This window comes from Nerophis lumbriciformis, linkage group LG26 (genome assembly GCF_033978685.3).
Source record: "Nerophis lumbriciformis linkage group LG26, RoL_Nlum_v2.1, whole genome shotgun sequence".
NCBI classification, from domain to species: domain Eukaryota; kingdom Metazoa; phylum Chordata; class Actinopteri; order Syngnathiformes; family Syngnathidae; genus Nerophis; species Nerophis lumbriciformis.
In genome coordinates, this window is record NC_084573.2 from 26,414,629 (window position 1) to 26,431,502 (window position 16,874).

Here is a 16,874-nt window from a genome sequence, read left to right on the forward strand (position 1 = left end):
TGAGAGGCGACGGCGAGGAGGAGAGGAGCAGAGTGCTGACTGACTATAGTGCACCTGTGCTCCGCTGACATTTATAAGCCTCTGCGGCTTGTTAGTTTTGCCTAATAAGTCTTTGAAAGGCTCTTATCGGTAATGTTATACAATTCTCCTATTCCCATTCACATGATAATTACAGAAATTGGGTTATGAGACAAGCCTCAGCCTCAGGTTGCGGCAGAGTGTGTTTGATACCCTTTTTACTGGTGACACAAGGAAAAGAAGATGAGGCAATTTGGCGGAAAATGACTTTTTACTTGAAACGATATTTTTTTCCGCATCCTCTTTTCATGAAATAATGGCGAATAATCGCAACTATCCCCTCATTTACTGCCAACATAGAGCATAGTTTCCTGGTAAATTGGAGGGATCACTGCTGAGGCATCCATGATGATGTTCACCAAATGGATTCCTCAAGTCTGATCCCTGAAATGGATAGGATGATGCTGGAACTGCATTAGTAGGATTTGTTCAATTTTCCACAAGTATTTTACTTCCTACATGCATTTTGATAATCAACTAATCAGCTATAAGGCATTGTGATGACGTGTTTAGAAAGCTACACACATGTACATTATTGATTTATGATCACCTCCTGGCATTTTGGCTAATATACTCATTGTATATTACTGTATTATTAATTAATTTAAATATATAGACTATATATTTATTATTTTCTGATATCTGTACTTTGGTGCGTAATGTTTGTGTGTGTGTGTGACTGACATTTGTTACTGTGAATTATTTTTTTCTGTAGAGTCAAAGCGCTATACATAGTGAAACCCATTACCGGTATTTACATCTTTAAGCTACATTTAAACAAGTGTGGGTGGCACTGGGAGCAGGTTGGTAAAGTGTCCAGACTACCGCCGCAGATATATACGTTGTGAAAAGAGTTATTTACACAGAAAGATTCTGTGAATGTTTATTTATATACCTTAAATGTTTCCAAACAGTGTCTGCAACACGGCAGTAAAACGGTTGATCAAACAAAACTGAAGTCATCGTTATAAACCCACTAGCTGCAGAAGCTAGCTCTCCAATCAGCTAAACAGACTCAATAACTCCACGGTGACGTTTTGGTGAATTTTCGAAACGGAAACAATACAAAAAGGAATGTCATTGTAAGTTAATAATACCAACACAAACGCTCATAAACATTTTAGCATATTAGCAACTAGCATGTACAAATACGGATGAAAACTCTTCTACATACATCACACATGGGACGGTTCAGTAAGTATGAATTGTTTTAGTTATATTGTAAAACTTACAAACTTAACTTTGAGTGATGAATGAACGTTGAAACGTTATGGACAGCTAGAAGACAGAAAGGCAATTGTACTTGCGGTTGAAAGCTCCAAATCAGGGATGTCAAACGTACGGCTGAATCAGAGATGAGATGAGTTTGTTCAGTATAAAAATGAGCTGATATTTTTTAATGAAGTAAGCTGCTGGTTCACTGGATGTCACAATAGCAATTCTTTGTATCCCCAGATGCGACAGCGCGCATGACTCCAGAGGGGGCGGAGCTATGTTGCCGTGTTAAGATAGAGGGAACACTTCGGTGTTTGGACACTACGTACTTAGACTGGTTATTAGTGAGAGTATACAACATTTTGATTGGTACATTCATGCCTTAATTGTCAAAGATGTTGTCAGTAATGTAACCTACGACATTTCTACCAAAAAAAAATGCTTTCATGTAGGGCTGGGCGATATGGCCTTTTTTTAATATCGCGATATTTTAAGGCCATATCGTGATACACGATATATATCTTGATATTTTCCCTTAGACTTGATGCATATAATCACATTCTATGTGTCTACATTAAAACATTCTTCTTCATACTGCATTAATATATGCTACTTTAAAACTTTCATGCAGAGAAGGAAATCACAACTAAAAAAATCAAAAAAAAATTCATACGGTGTTGATCTGGAAATGTTTGCTTCTGCATTTTGATGGTGTGGGTGTGTGGTACCGAATGGAGATGTTGACATGCGGAGTAAGCACTCTTCATTCTCTAGCAGTGGCTTTTGAAATGATGCAACATATTAGCAGTAATGCTACTTTTTATAGCAACGCTTTCGCCACACACTTGACAAATTACGGTTGTCTGTTCGACATATTCCCACTTGAAGCCAAACCACCGCCAGACGATGGACCTCCTGCTGTTTTTTTGGGGAATTAATTATTCCTTCATTTGTTACCAGATTCGCACCTTCTCTCTCTCGTATTGCCACTCGCACGGCTGCGCTAGCATCACAGCTAACGTTACCCATTTTGCTACCTCTTTGCTGCGCGAGGGCGTATACGTATGTGACGTATGTCGTGACAGTATGTGACGTATGTAAGAAGGTGCGCTTGTCTGTCTGTGAGAAGGAGAGACAGGAAAGAGCGAGGAGAGCCTGTAGTGTAATGCCAGCAGCTAAAAGCAACTGCGTGAGAACGTATACTCGAATATCACGATATAGTCATTTTCTATATCGCACAGAGACAAACCCGCGATATATCGCGTATCTCGATATATCGCCAAGCCCTACTTTCATGCTTATGATAATAATAATATGTATTCCCTTCTAACTTCATGTGTGATTTATGAAATGAGCCCAAATTCACAAATTAGGTTGTCGATGATATATGTACAGAATAAACCACATTGTGTTAGTACATCAGTTGAGAAAAATTAGTAAATTATGTGATTACTGTGATCCTTTTTCTTGGCGTGCAATGTGGAGGTTAGCATTTAAAAAAAAATCTATACTTAGTGCAGACTATGTATTAATTGTCTTAGATTTTTTGTTTTTTATTACATTTTACTTTTGTGACTGTATGTAAAAACCTGCACTGCAACACCGTAATTTCCCTATTGTGGGATAAACAAAAATCTATCTTATCCTAATAAAATCCTGTAATTTGATTTTGATATTGTTCTCAATCTCATCTTCTGATAGGTTAAAAATGAACACCGATGGGAGCATTTGAAATATGTCTGACTCAATTCCACCTATTTGACTGATGAACATTATCACATCATTTATTCAGACAGTAAAAAATAACAACAACTAAAGATAGAATACTATTAACCGCAACATGTAAGTGTGAAAAAACAAAAAACAATGTGATTTGTACATTTTCAGAATGTGCTTGATTTATTTTTCAAATTAAGAAAACAATCCGAAGTTGTCTTTATTTTTAAGTTATCATGCTATGATTTTACCAGTCCGGCCCACTTGGTAATAGATTTGTGGTCCCTGAGCACCTGCAGTGAGCAAACTCACCCAAAAGATGGCGCAATAGCACAAACAATAACACATTTCAGTGATTTCAGTGTGTTTGCTTGTTTATTTTAACTATTTGCATTATGGCCGTCAGCAAAGAATATTCCATAAACTAGCCGCAAACTTTTATAAGCCGCAGAGATCGAAGGGTAGGAAAAAAGTAGCGGTGTATAGTCCGGAATTTACGGTACTTGAATTGATAGACAAAGTTTAGCTGTTTGGCTAAAATGATACTTAAAGCTACTTTTCACACATCTTCGTCTCTCTGTTGTTACCTAACTAGCTTACAAGCCAACTGCCTTACCAGTTAGAGTCGGAGGGTGATTCCTTCAGATGTCCGTAAGCCTCCGCTTGAAATGCTCCTGCATCAGAGACGTACTGCCATTAAAAGCAAGGTCAGCTTTGTAAATTGAGCAAGTTGTTTTTGTCTGTGATGTGTTAGGAGGGAACTGTTTCCATACTTTCCATGTTTTCAACCACGCTGTTGTTGCCAGTGGCCACCGCCATTTTTCTCTTCCCGCCGGTGGTGCTGACTAGCGCATGTGTAATAGCTCTGAAAAGAGAGATATTTGAGTATGGAGAAACACCATACTTGCCAACCCTCCCGAATTTTCCGGGAGACTCCCGAAATTCAGCGCCTCTCCCGAAAACCTCCCGGGACAAATATTCTCCCGAAAATCTCCCGATTTTCAGCCGGAGCTGGAGGCCACGCCCCCTCCAGCTCCATGCGGACCTGAGTGAGGACAGCCTTTTTTCAGACGGGAAGACAACAGGGTGACAAGAACTAAATCATCCATACTAGAGATAAATTGTATTATTATGTTTATCTTACCTAAAAATAAATATATTTACTAATTAAAAAAAACAAAAACGAAATACATTTTTACTATATTTTGCTAAAAACATCAAAATTAATTGTATTTTTATTCGTATTTTTTCTGACTCCTTATTACATCCAGCCATAGAATTATACTTTAAAATAAAAATATTTGAAATAATTAATTTTAAATGATCATAATTCATTTAAAATGACCATATTTAATTATTAAAATAATTGCTTGTTTATCAACAACTTTAGCATTTTATTCATTACATTTTGAAGCTCTCAGAAGCCAAGTTATGTTATATTCCTTAAGATTTATTTATGCAACTTTGAAGTATCAATTATCTAAACACAGTTTTGTTTGCATATTTTCAGGATATATATATATATATATATATATATATATATATATATATATATATATATATATATATATATATATATGTATGAAATACTTGACTTGGTGAATTCTAGCTGTCAATATACTCCTCCACTCTTAACCATGCCCCCAACCACGCCCCGCCCCACCCCTGACAACGCCCCCCGCCCCCCGCCCCCCACCTCCCGAAATCGGAGGTCTCAAGGTTGGCAAGTATGAGAAACACGGACACAACTTTGTTCTGCTCACGTTTGTAATGACTGAAAATTAAATACACAACTTGTACAAGTATTGGGCACTATGCTTACTGTACTGCAACAAATATTAAAAAACCGAACTGCAATATTCCCAAAACATCAATTATTTTTCTTAGCACGAGCAGGTTTTAACCAGCAATAAAAGGTGTCTCACTAAGCAGGCATGAGCCGATAAGTCAATAAATCAATTAATCAAACAATAAAATGAAAATTAACTTGTTTTGTCGGTCTGTGTTTGTTTTCTCTGTGTTTCACTTTCAGAGTACAGGAGGGTTCACTCTGTGCATCGCTCTCAGCACCTGAGCGTGTTTATTCAACAGCAGAATTAACGATTAAAATATTGAATTGCCATTTATCGCATTTTGTTCATAGTTGACTCACAATCATTGAAAATAATCACGGATAGATATCATTTTTTATCAATAATAAATGTACACTAAACATGTAATTTTCAAGTTTAATACCATGGCTAGACAATTAATTTGCTTTAATGAAATGTGTTTTAAACATTACTATTTTTTAAACAGCTCAACACAAAAAAATACGTAACTACGTTTTAACAACAATTACAAAACAATTGCCTGCATTGAGCTGGTGTCCTGCCAGATTTAGCATTTTGTAGAAACACAGAATTTGTATTCCTGCTATTTCCATACCATACCCTTTCCTTTTTCCATTTCTGCTCGCTATTTTCCCGCTTGTGGATCATCAGTAACAAGTGAACGCAGCCAATTTCCATAAAAAGAACGTATTTGTTAATCGTCCGTTAAAAAATTACTGTTGTTATTGGAACTTATAGTTAACGGGTTATTATCGCCTTAACTTTGACAGCCCTAAAGTACGGATAATTGAAAGTTCTTGACATTTCGAATTACAATGGTTACAAAAACTAAAATGAATCTAAGTTTATTGTGTTTTAAAGGAATACTTGTATTGTTTTATATTATGATTACATTAGTGCTTGATTTGGTCTCAAAATAACAATAATATATTTTATCGCCAATAATTAGTGGAACAATGTATTGTCCTGAAGAAATCGGCCAAGGCTTATCAATAAGCAATACAGCAATTCACCAAATACAATAAAGTTGTTTCTCGTTTATCCCTGTTCATTGGTTCCAGACATAAATGAATTCACGCAAAATAAAAATCACTGGTTATAAATCAAATAATTTCATAGCTAGACCATACAAAACTTGTTCACAACCTTCTAAATATGTTTTTCCACAATATGAGAACCCTCTAGACTTGAAATAACACCCTTTAGTCACCTCTACATTCTTTTGATCCAATATAGTAATGTTGCCTGAGGCTGAGCCAATCAGTGGCCACGATACTAAACAGCGCCCTCTGATTGGTTTAGTCTTCTCTAGTGGCCAATATTATTATAGTATTGGTATTTAATTTTTAATATGCTATAAAAAGAGACATTTAATGCTTTTAATACATTTAAAACTGTGATAGGGCAAGGGACGACAGTATACTACTTTAGTATCAAAAGTCACCTTTCCTTCTTAACATGAAACTATAGGTATACAGTCATTTGACATCACATCGACAAAGATAAGACCTTCTGGAGGAAAGTTCTGTGGTCACATGAAACAAAAATTTGTTTGGCCACAACACGCAGCAATATGTTTGGAGGAGAAAGGGTGAGGCCTTCCAGGAACACCATATGTACCGTCAAGCATGGTGGTGGTAGTATTATGCTCCTGGCCTGTTTTGCTGCCAATGGAACTGGTGCTTTACAGAGATTAAATGGGACAATGAAAAAGGAGTATTACCTCCAAATTTTCAGTACAACTTAAAATCATCAGCCCGGAGGTTGGGTCTTGGGCGCAGTTGGGTGTTCCAACAGGACAATGACCCCAAACACACGTCAGAAGTGGTAAAGGAATGGCTAAATCAGGCTTGAATTAAGGTTTTAGAATGGCCTTCCCTGACTTAAACGTGTGGACAATGCTGAAAAAACAAGTCCATGTCAGAAAACCAACAAATTTAGCTGAACTGCACCAATTTTGTCAAGAGGAGTGGTCAAAAATTCAACCAGAAGCTTGTGGATGGCTACCAAAAGCGCCTTATTGCAGTGAAACTTGCCAAGGGACATGTAACCAAATATTAACATTGCTGTATGTATACTTTTGACCCAGCAGACTTGGTCACATTTTCAGTAGACCCATAATAAATTCATATAAGAAACAAACTTCATGAATGTTTTTGTGACCAACGAGTATGTGCTCCAATCACTCACAAAAAACAAGAGCTGTAGAAATGATTGGAAACTCCAGACAGCCATGACATTATGTTCTTTTCAAGTGTTCAATCTTTTGATCGCGACTGTATATACAATCAAATAGCTAAAGAAATCACAGCAGCAAACATATACACAAATTATTCTTGGAACTATTCATATCCCTCATCTATACAAAACAGTACAGGTACCCTTAGCATTGCAGTAGCGTTAGTTCGGTCATGTATTTAACCTCATTGACTGTGATGACATCATACAAATATACGCTCCCAATATAATTAAACACCATAAAGACACACTCAGAGGTGTAAAGTATTTACATAAAAGCACTCGTACTTGAAAAGGGAGATACTTGAGCATACAGTACCAACAGCACTTCTAGATGGAGCATCTCTGATGGCTTTACCCTGGATGCCTTGGAGACGTTCTGTCTCATGAGAACCTTCTCACAGTTGGGGTTACTGGCGGGAGATTGAAGGCAAGAAGGATGCGGGCCTCTTTGCTCTGCACACAGCGGTGGGACTGCCGGGCCTTGTCGCCTCCAGCTCCTGCATCTGTTGGTGAAGAGCACAGCTGTCAATCATGTGTCACACTGGTGCCAACATCATCCTGACAGCTCACCTGAACACACTGTCCTACTCTCTCATTTACAAAAGAACAACATTAAAGCAAAGGCATGCTTTTTTTAGGGAAGATAATGTTTCTGCGGCAGATAAACAGAAGAAAAGAGGTGGAAAAAACAGAACTCAGAGGAGGAAGGCAATATTTCTCTTTTGCTGTCCCTAATAAAGGTTTTTTTCTTGCGCTTTGCCTGCTGTCTCTGCATCCTTGGGTCCACAGCAACAACATCTAGGCCACATGCAGACTGTGACAGCTAATAACATGAAGCTAAAATTCTGACGGTTTTTTTTCTTTTAAATTTTGTACTGGTTTATGAAAGTGAAAAATATGAAAATAGCCCCCACATCCTTAATGTTTAGACACCTCTAATAAAAAAAAAACATAAATATTATTATTTGGCACTCTCTTGCTAGCATGCTAAGTGGTAGCATTTTAGCCAGTTTTGAAGATTTGTACTGTAACTAAAAGTCATGGCTACTGTTACCTGAGGCTAACATGCTAACTGTTAGCATTTTGCCAGTTTTGTAGCTATACATACATAAATACGAGAGATGTCCGATAATTGCTTTTTTACCGATATCCGATATTCCGATATTGTCCAACTCTTAATTACCCATTCCAATATCAATCGATACCGATATGTACAGTCGTGGAATTAACACATTATTATGCCTAATTTTGTTGTGATGCCCCGCTGGATGCATTAAACAATGTAACAAGGTTTTCCAAAATAAATCAACTCAAGTTATGGAAAAAAATGCCAACATGGCACTGCCATATTTATTATTGAAGTCACAAAGTGCATTATTTTTTTTAACATGCCTCAAAACAGCAGCTTGGAATTTGGGACATGCTCTCCCTGAGAGAGCATGAGGAGGTTGAGGTGGGGGGGGGGGGGGGGGGGGGGGGGGGGGGGGGGTGGCGGGGGGTGTACATTGTAGCATCCCGGAAGAGTTAGTGCTGCAAGGGGTTCTGGGTATTTGTTCTGTTGTGTTTATGTTGTGTTACGGTGCGGATGTTCTCCCGAAATGTGTTTGTCATTCTTGTTTGGTGTGGGTTCACAGTGTGGCGCATATTTGTAACAGTGTTAAAGTTGTTTATACGGCCACCCTCAGTGTGACCTGTATGGCTGTTGACCAAGTATGCCTTGCATTTACTTGTGTGTGGAAAGCCATAGATATTATGTGACTGGGCCGGAACGCAAAGGCAGTGCCTTTAAGGTTTATTGGCGCTCTGTTCTTCTCCCTACGACCGTGTACACAGCGGCGTTTTAAAAAGTCATAAATTTTACTTTTTGAAACCGATACCGATTATTTCCGATATCACATTTCAAAGCATTTATCGGCCGATAATATCGGCGGTCCGATATTATCGGACATCTCTAATAAATACACCAGTGTGCTCTAGCAGTCAAGCTAAGTAATGTGCCTATGGGCCATTTAAGGCTATGCAATACAACATGTTGTAAAATATGTTCAAAATAAATCATAACTTGTTTATTTCTAAATCAGATTACATGCGGAGTACTTTATCGTCAATGTAAAACGTGCTAAAGTCATGGATATTGTTACTCTGTGCTTTCTAGCTGTTAGCATGTTAGTCAATTTTGTAGGTTTATAACTAAAAGTCATGGCTATTGTTACTCGGGGCTATCTTGCTAGCATGTTAACTGTTAGCATTTAAGCCAGTTTTGTAGGTATACATAACTAGTTACGACAGTAATGCTAAGTGACAGCCTACGGGACAGCCATCTTAGTGGGGGCCACTTTCCCATTCAAGGCAATGAAATACGATGTGTTGTAAAGTATATTCACAGTAAATCATAACTTGCTTATTTCTCAATCAGATTTCATGCGGTCTACTTTATCATCTACGTAAAAAACATGTGGAATTAAAATACGTAGTTCAAATGGGCGTGGTGTATTTAGTTATACTTACTATGATAAGTATAAACCTAAAGTCATGGATAATGTTACTTGGTCCTTTTTAGCATGTTAACAGTTAGCGTGTTAGTCAATTTTGTAGGTTTATAACTATAAGTCATAGCTTTTGTTACTAGGGACTTTTGGGCGTGCATGCTAATTGCTAGCATGTTGGCATTTTAGTCAATTTTGTAGGTATACACCTAAAGTCCTGGATATTGTTACTTTCAAATTGGGGAAAATTATTAGAAATGACTTATTCCTTAGTATCCTTTACTTTATCCTAGGGCTGGGCGATGTATCGATATACGCGATATATCGGGGGTTTGTCTCTGTGCGATATAGAAAATGACTATATCATGATATTCGAGTATACGTTCTCACGCAGTTGCTTTTAGCTGCTGGCATTACACTACAGGCTCTCCTCGCTCTTTCCTGTGTCTTCTTCTCACAGACAGCAAAGCGCAGCTTCTGCACACATCACATACTATCACGTCATACGTCACATACGTATACGCCCTCGCGCAGCAAAGAGATAGCAGCATGGGTAACGTTAGCTGTGATGCTAGTGGTAATACGAGACAAAGAAGGTGCGAATCTGGTAACAAATGAAGGAAGAATTAATTCCCAAGAAAAACAGCAGGGGGTCCATCGTCTGGCAGTGGTTTGGCTTCAAGTGGGAATATGTTGAACAGACAACCGTATTTAGTCAATTGTGGGGCAAAAGCGTTGCTATAAAAAGTAGCATTACTGCAAATATGTAGCATCATTTGAAAAGTCACCCGCTCGAGAACGAACAGTGCTTATTACTCCGCATGTCAACATCTCCGTTCGGTGCCACACCAACAAAATGCAGAGGCAACCATTTCCACATCAACACCGTATGAAAAAAAAACCGACATAAGGAGATAACGTCCGCCGGAACCTACCACATAGCGAAGGACGTACACAATTTGATTTCCTATTATGCAGCTCATTTTTATTTGAGTTATTGAATTATCTTGTGTGACATCATGCACAAAAGTGCACTTTATTTGTTTTAAACTATTGTAGTGGCGTTCTGTACAAAAAGTGCACTTTAATTTAGTGTTGTTTTGATTTGTCATCTTGAGGACGTCATGCACAAAAGTGCACTAATAGCTTGTTTTAAAATGTCTCTGACAATCTTGCACTTTCTGTTTTGAAATGACATGAATGTTTGTGCCACTGCTTAATAACTGTTTAATAAATACAGTTTTGCTAAATTGACTTAGTTGTGATTTCCCTCTCTGCATGAAAGTTTAAAATGAGCATATATTAATGCAATATGAAGAAGAATGTTTTAATGTAGACACATAGAATCATCATACTGCTGAGATTATATGCATCAAGTGTTCATTCAAGGCTAAGGCAAAATATCGCGATATATATCGTGTATCGCGATATGGCCTAAAAATATTGAGATATTAAAAAAGGCCATATCGCCCAGCCCTACTTTATCCAGTTATTAAAAATTAATAACGTGTTTAATTTTAGCATTTGTAAAATGTTTTCAGTATTTAAAGTAAAAACCCATGTTAAAAGTGACAAATGAATAGCAACTAATTTAATTCTACTTCCTGTAATTCCAATTCAACATTATGTGGGGTGCAGCCAAATCAATCAAAATTCCAATTATTCAAATGAGTTCAATGCCATCTGTTACTGTAATATACCTACTGTACCCCAGGTCCACTTGAATTTGACAATTTGCAACACATCTTTTAATTTTATATTATTTTTTCCTAGTAGCATAATGTATTATTTCCAGATTTAGTATTTTACAAATTAGCCCTTTTTTATGTGACTGAATTTTTTCTGATTGTTTTCTCGTCCCTTGTTTTTTTTTTTACTGCCCTATGTGCCTTGATTTACCCCCAATTAGAAATAAACTTAATAGTAAAGCCACATTTGTATAAATAATTATCCCCACTCCATAATCCACTTTTAACCCTAATAGATGCCATGGGTAAATGAGATGAGTAAAAAAAAAAATATGGCTACTGTTTTAGGAAACTTCTTGACGATACATATACCCGTATTCCATTATGACCTCAGTTAGCTTATGCTGGATTGTACAAATCTATTCAGGTCACAACAAGAAATATTCAAAAAGGATGTTGGTTTAAATGGGTAGGAAGCTATGATTTGAAAAATCCAAATTATATATTTGTCCTGTAAGTCATATTGTGTTCATTTAAAGTTCCGTGCTTGGATAGTTTATTAAATCTTAAAACGTGTGAGGACTGATTGACAAATGATCATGCAGCAGAATGGAGCCATCATCGTTTGGAATCTAATTTATCTTACAGGTACTGATTTTACCCGTAGCTATATGTCATGACCATCTTCAGTCAGACGTCATTCAATATGATTGTGGTTGTTTATTTGAATGAATACATTTCTATTCTGCATTTGTTGGATTATCGCAATCAATAAATGAACAGTAAAATCCATGACTGACAAATTGATCCAAATTAATAGACCAAATGAGGACTGGATAGAACTATGAAGGGTCATCGGATTCTGTCTCTGTTTCCTCTACAAAACAAGAGCTGATTTGGCCACATTCCTTTGGGTGTCCTGTTCATCTGAGCTGCGAAACATTCCCCGGGCTAATTAGGGGCAAAAGCACTGATTAGCCGCAGCCACTCTGCTGTGGACAATCGTGAATGAATAATTCAAGCTGTCTCTCACCTGTACACGACATCAATACTGGGCCATTGCCGCCACACTGCTGTGCATTCTTATCCCCAATTTTATACCGCTGAAGTTTTTACATTTTATCAAAAGATATGTTCAAAGAATACTGATGGTTTCGATCAGTTTTAGACCAGGATTGGCTATCTTCTTGCACCCCCTATTATTTCTGCTCCAGTAACTGTCTTTCTCTGTCCCTCAGGATATGGCCATGCAGCCCCCAGCACAGAAGGAGGGAAGGGGTTCTGCATGCTCTACGCCCTCCTGGGCATCCCTCTCACCTTGGTCATGTTCCAGAGTGTGGGTGAACGGATTAACACCTTCGTCAGGTATCTTCTCCATCGCCTGAAGAAGTGCCTTGGTATGAGAAGAACCGAGGTCTCCATGGTCAACATGGTGACCGTCGGTTTCATATCCTGCACGAGCACACTGTGTTTGGGGGCGCAGGCTTTCACCCACTTTGAGGGATGGACCTTCTTCCACGCCTTCTACTACTGCTTCATCACGCTCACCACCATCGGCTTCGGCGACTACGTGGCGCTGCAGAAAGACCACGCTCTCCAGAACAAGCTGGACTACGTGGCCTTCAGCTTTATCTACATCTTGACGGGATTGGCCGTGATCGGAGCCTTCCTCAATTTAGCCGTCCTACGCTTCATGACTATGAACGCTGAGGACGAGAAAAGGGATGCCGAGCAGAGGGCTCTCCTTGCTCATAACGGCCAGGCAGGCAGACACAGCCACTGCTCGATGGACCAAGCATCCACTTCCTCCACGCCGTCAGGATGCGTCGGAGGGAGCGCAATCGGTAGCGGCGGGGGAGGAGCCGCGAGCCGGGGCCTGCGTAACGTCTACGCCGAGGTGCTCCACTTCCAGTCCATGTGCTCATGCCTTTGGTACAAGAGTAGAGAGAAGCTGCAATACTCCATACCCATGATCATCCCACGTGACCTCTCCAACTCTGACAGCTACATGGAGCAGGGGGAGGCTTTCTCCAACCCCCTCCACTCCAACAGCTGCATGTGCAGTCTGCAGCCCCTCTCAGGCATCAGCTCAGTGTCCACCGGTCTGCACAGCATCAACATGTACAGGAGACTCAATAAACGAAGGAGCTCTATTTAGACAGGACTGCGTGCTTTGAGGCTATGTCCTACTCAGCTATGTACCTTGTAGCCTTTTTTCCCGCTTTTAAATACTGTTCCAGTTCAAAGAAAAGCAGCAGAGTATGTGCGTTGAGGCCAAAATGGGCCAAATCTTCCCTGCTTAAGATAAATCGAGCTATTGACTTTTGTATGGCGTTATTTCTCATAACAGATGATTCAGTAACAAGACCAATTAAAGACAGAAGGAGTGTGTAGAAGATCAACACACAGCCACAAAAACCTGGTACATGCTTCCTATGCTGGTCACCAGTTTGGACACACACTGCTATGGGATGGCCTTCCATCATAGTTGTGTTGGTCATTCTAGTACAAACAGCACACCCAAGCTGATTCCACAAGTGTGTAATTCGGTTGAGGAGAACCACTTCACTCTTTCTACAACCAAAATCTGAAGATAATTCCTGAATCAACGACACTCTATGGTAGGGATGGAACGGGTTATGAGAACAATCGCTTGTGTTCCTAGGATCATGTGTGTTTTCCTTTGTTACTAACTTTGTTACTAATCAGTTTAGAGGGCCAAACGCGGCCAGCCAGCCTCTTCAATTTGGCCAGTGAGGCGTCATGAGTTCAACAAAGCATCATTATGAGTTCAACGAAGCATCGCACCGCAAAGTACTTTAAAATTTATCTTAAATACCGGGCGATCTATGAATGCTACATATTTGCTGCTATCTTGTGGACAATGTGAGTATATCAGATCAATGACCCCTGAAGGTACTTATAAATAATAGCTATGTTATTTCTAATATATTTTTATTTTAATATTTTCCAATATGACACAATCCAAACAACCCCCCCTAGTCATGGTGCAAAAAAACCAAAAACACTTTCAACTAACATAAAGGTCAACACACACGGTCACACATAACACAACCTGCTCACTGAACATTGTGGATATTATGAAAAACGTCTAAACAACATAAAAAAAAAAATCAAAATTACATTCATTTAAATTCATTAGAGTGCATGAGGGGAAAAATGTAAAACACTCTCTCCACACTTATGCATGTTTGGCACATTTTAGCTGCTTGATATTTCTGATTGATTACAAAACATTGAGAAGGTTGTCACAGAAGGAAACAAGATAGGAGTCAAACCTTCACATACTCCTAATATCCAATTATATTAATTTTATATACACATATATATGTAGTTACTTTACATTTCGGCCCCCAAAACAATTGGACATCCCTGGTTTAGAGTGTGTTTGTGTATTTCTGATTGTATGTGTGCATCGTAAGCAAAGTAGGATGCTGTGACGGCGTGGACAGAATCCTAGAATTGGCCAACAAAAACGGAATCCACTGTCAAACGCGGACAATAATGGAACAGTTAGATTTTGTATTTACACTAATTCAACGGTCAGAGCTTTGGAGACATTTTAAAGTTTTATTTTGTAAGATATAAATATTAATAAGCCCTTTCCATCGCATTAACTTTTTTTGGGCCAGTGCTGCCATCTTGCAGGACAACGTTTTCTAACCCTTGTGTTTCAGTGATGGAGATACCAAGCCACATCACATTACAATAAGGTACTAATATTGTCATTCATCCACGTTATTGTATTCTTAGCATTTGATCGATCCCAAGTGGAGTGTTCAGGTTGTCTTAGAAGACGTTTAGCCTCTCATCCGAGCAGACTTCATCAGTTCAGCTCTCGTCTGTCAGACTCTCAGTCAAATAGACTAAAAACAAAAGGGCTATATTGGCCAGCTCTAGTCCCTCAGACGATCTATCTTTTTGAACGTGAGCTGATGAAGCCTGCTCGAATGAGAGGCTAAATGTCTTCTAAGACAAACTGAACAGTCCATTTGCGACTGTTTCAGTGCCTTGAGAAAAAAACAAGTCAATAGGCTGTTTTGCATAGGAAGTGAAGATTTGGCACGTTTTATATGGGCTGCTCTGAATACTTAATAAGGTAATATCGAGGTTGTTTCCTTGACCGAGGGTTCATGGTGGGAGTTACAAAGCCATTTGTTACAAAAACTCCAAAAATCTTTAACCTAAAAGACATGTACAGCCTTTCCTAAACCCCTGAAATTGTACAATTGTGTACTTGTAATTTAAATTATTGGTCAAAAATGGACAAATTATACTGTGAGAGAGGCTTTTCAAAGGGAGCACGAGGTACTGAATAAAATGATGTACAGTAAATGAACTGTCTTCAATATTACCACGGCTTGTATATATTTTCACATATCAGAAAAGGTGAAATCTGTATATATTACGCCACTTTACTAGCAGTCGTTGCTGGGGGAAACCGTTTTCCTTTCAGTATAAAAGTGTCTTTTCTTTTTAGCCCTGCTCGAGCCAATTTTGATAGGCTTCATCCTAGAGACACAGAGATACTTTATGTTAAAGTAAAAAATGATTGTGCATAATCAATACATATGTCATAGCGGTACGGGACACTCGTGACTGTGTTTTTAACCACTGGGCCTCCTCACCACTCCTATCAGACCTCACAGTTTTATACAGATGCATTTATTATATCTTTTTTTCCTCCACGTCTGACTTGTATTTACCTGTTGCCTGTTACTATGTTTTCTTATATAGCAGTGCTTGCATGTAAACTCACTCTGTACATAGAAAAACGTCATACCGAGTTCACTGATGCACCTTGGACGATTGTTGTATGCTTTCGAACACTGGAATTCAGTGTTAATTTCTTAGTTTTTCTATTGAAACCACGTCATGTTTTGTTTTATAAATCATGTTTCCTAATGGTTTCATTTTGATGAATCACTTTGCTGTTGATGAAAGAGATTACTGGTAGTACACCTCACTATTAAATGGCCTCAGAGTTTGAACCTCATGCACTTTGCTCGGATAATACTATTCCAAGTCTTCAAACAGTGTCCATCTGATTGACTTGTCTTTCTTTATATTTGATTTTCTTGCGTTTTCTTTCTTACAATGTTCCAGTACACTCGTCAAATCAAAAGAACCACATTTTAACACATCTATTTTTCTACGTGAAGATACTGGTTATCTGCAAAATATTCTTGTTCCTGACAGACGGACTTCAGTCTACAATGTGTGCGGCTATATTGTACATTTCCAGAATGCTTTTACTTTATTCCTAATAAAAATATTTTGAGTTAAAACAATTGTTTCCTTTGCTTGTTTTGAGTCTTTTATGTGACGTGATTCAGGTAACTAAGGTGTTGCTGTAGTTTGTTTATTTCAGAAGTACAAACCCCGTTTCCATATGAGTTGGGAAATTGTGTTAGATGTAAATATAAACGGAATACAATGATTTGCAAATCCTTTTCAACCCATATTCAGTTGAATATGCTACAAAGACAACATATTTGAGTTCAAACTGATAAACATTTTTTTTTTTTGCAAATAATCATTAACTTTAGAATTTGATGCCAGCAACACGTGACAAAGAAGTTGGGAAAGGTGGCAAT

General features: G+C 38.4%; 1 protein-coding gene across 1 annotated transcript in view; it reads left to right on the top strand.

The window, feature by feature from the left end:
- Positions 1-16,519, top strand: part of kcnk3a (potassium channel, subfamily K, member 3a) — an 82,793-nt gene extending 66,274 nt beyond the window's left edge. The window contains exon 2 of the mRNA XM_061987091.1: positions 12,495-16,519. Within this exon, the coding sequence (XP_061843075.1) occupies positions 12,495-13,414 (920 nt within the window). The 3' untranslated portion in view covers positions 13,415-16,519. The remainder of the gene's footprint in view (positions 1-12,494) is intronic.
- Positions 16,520-16,874: the final 355 nt, after the last annotated feature.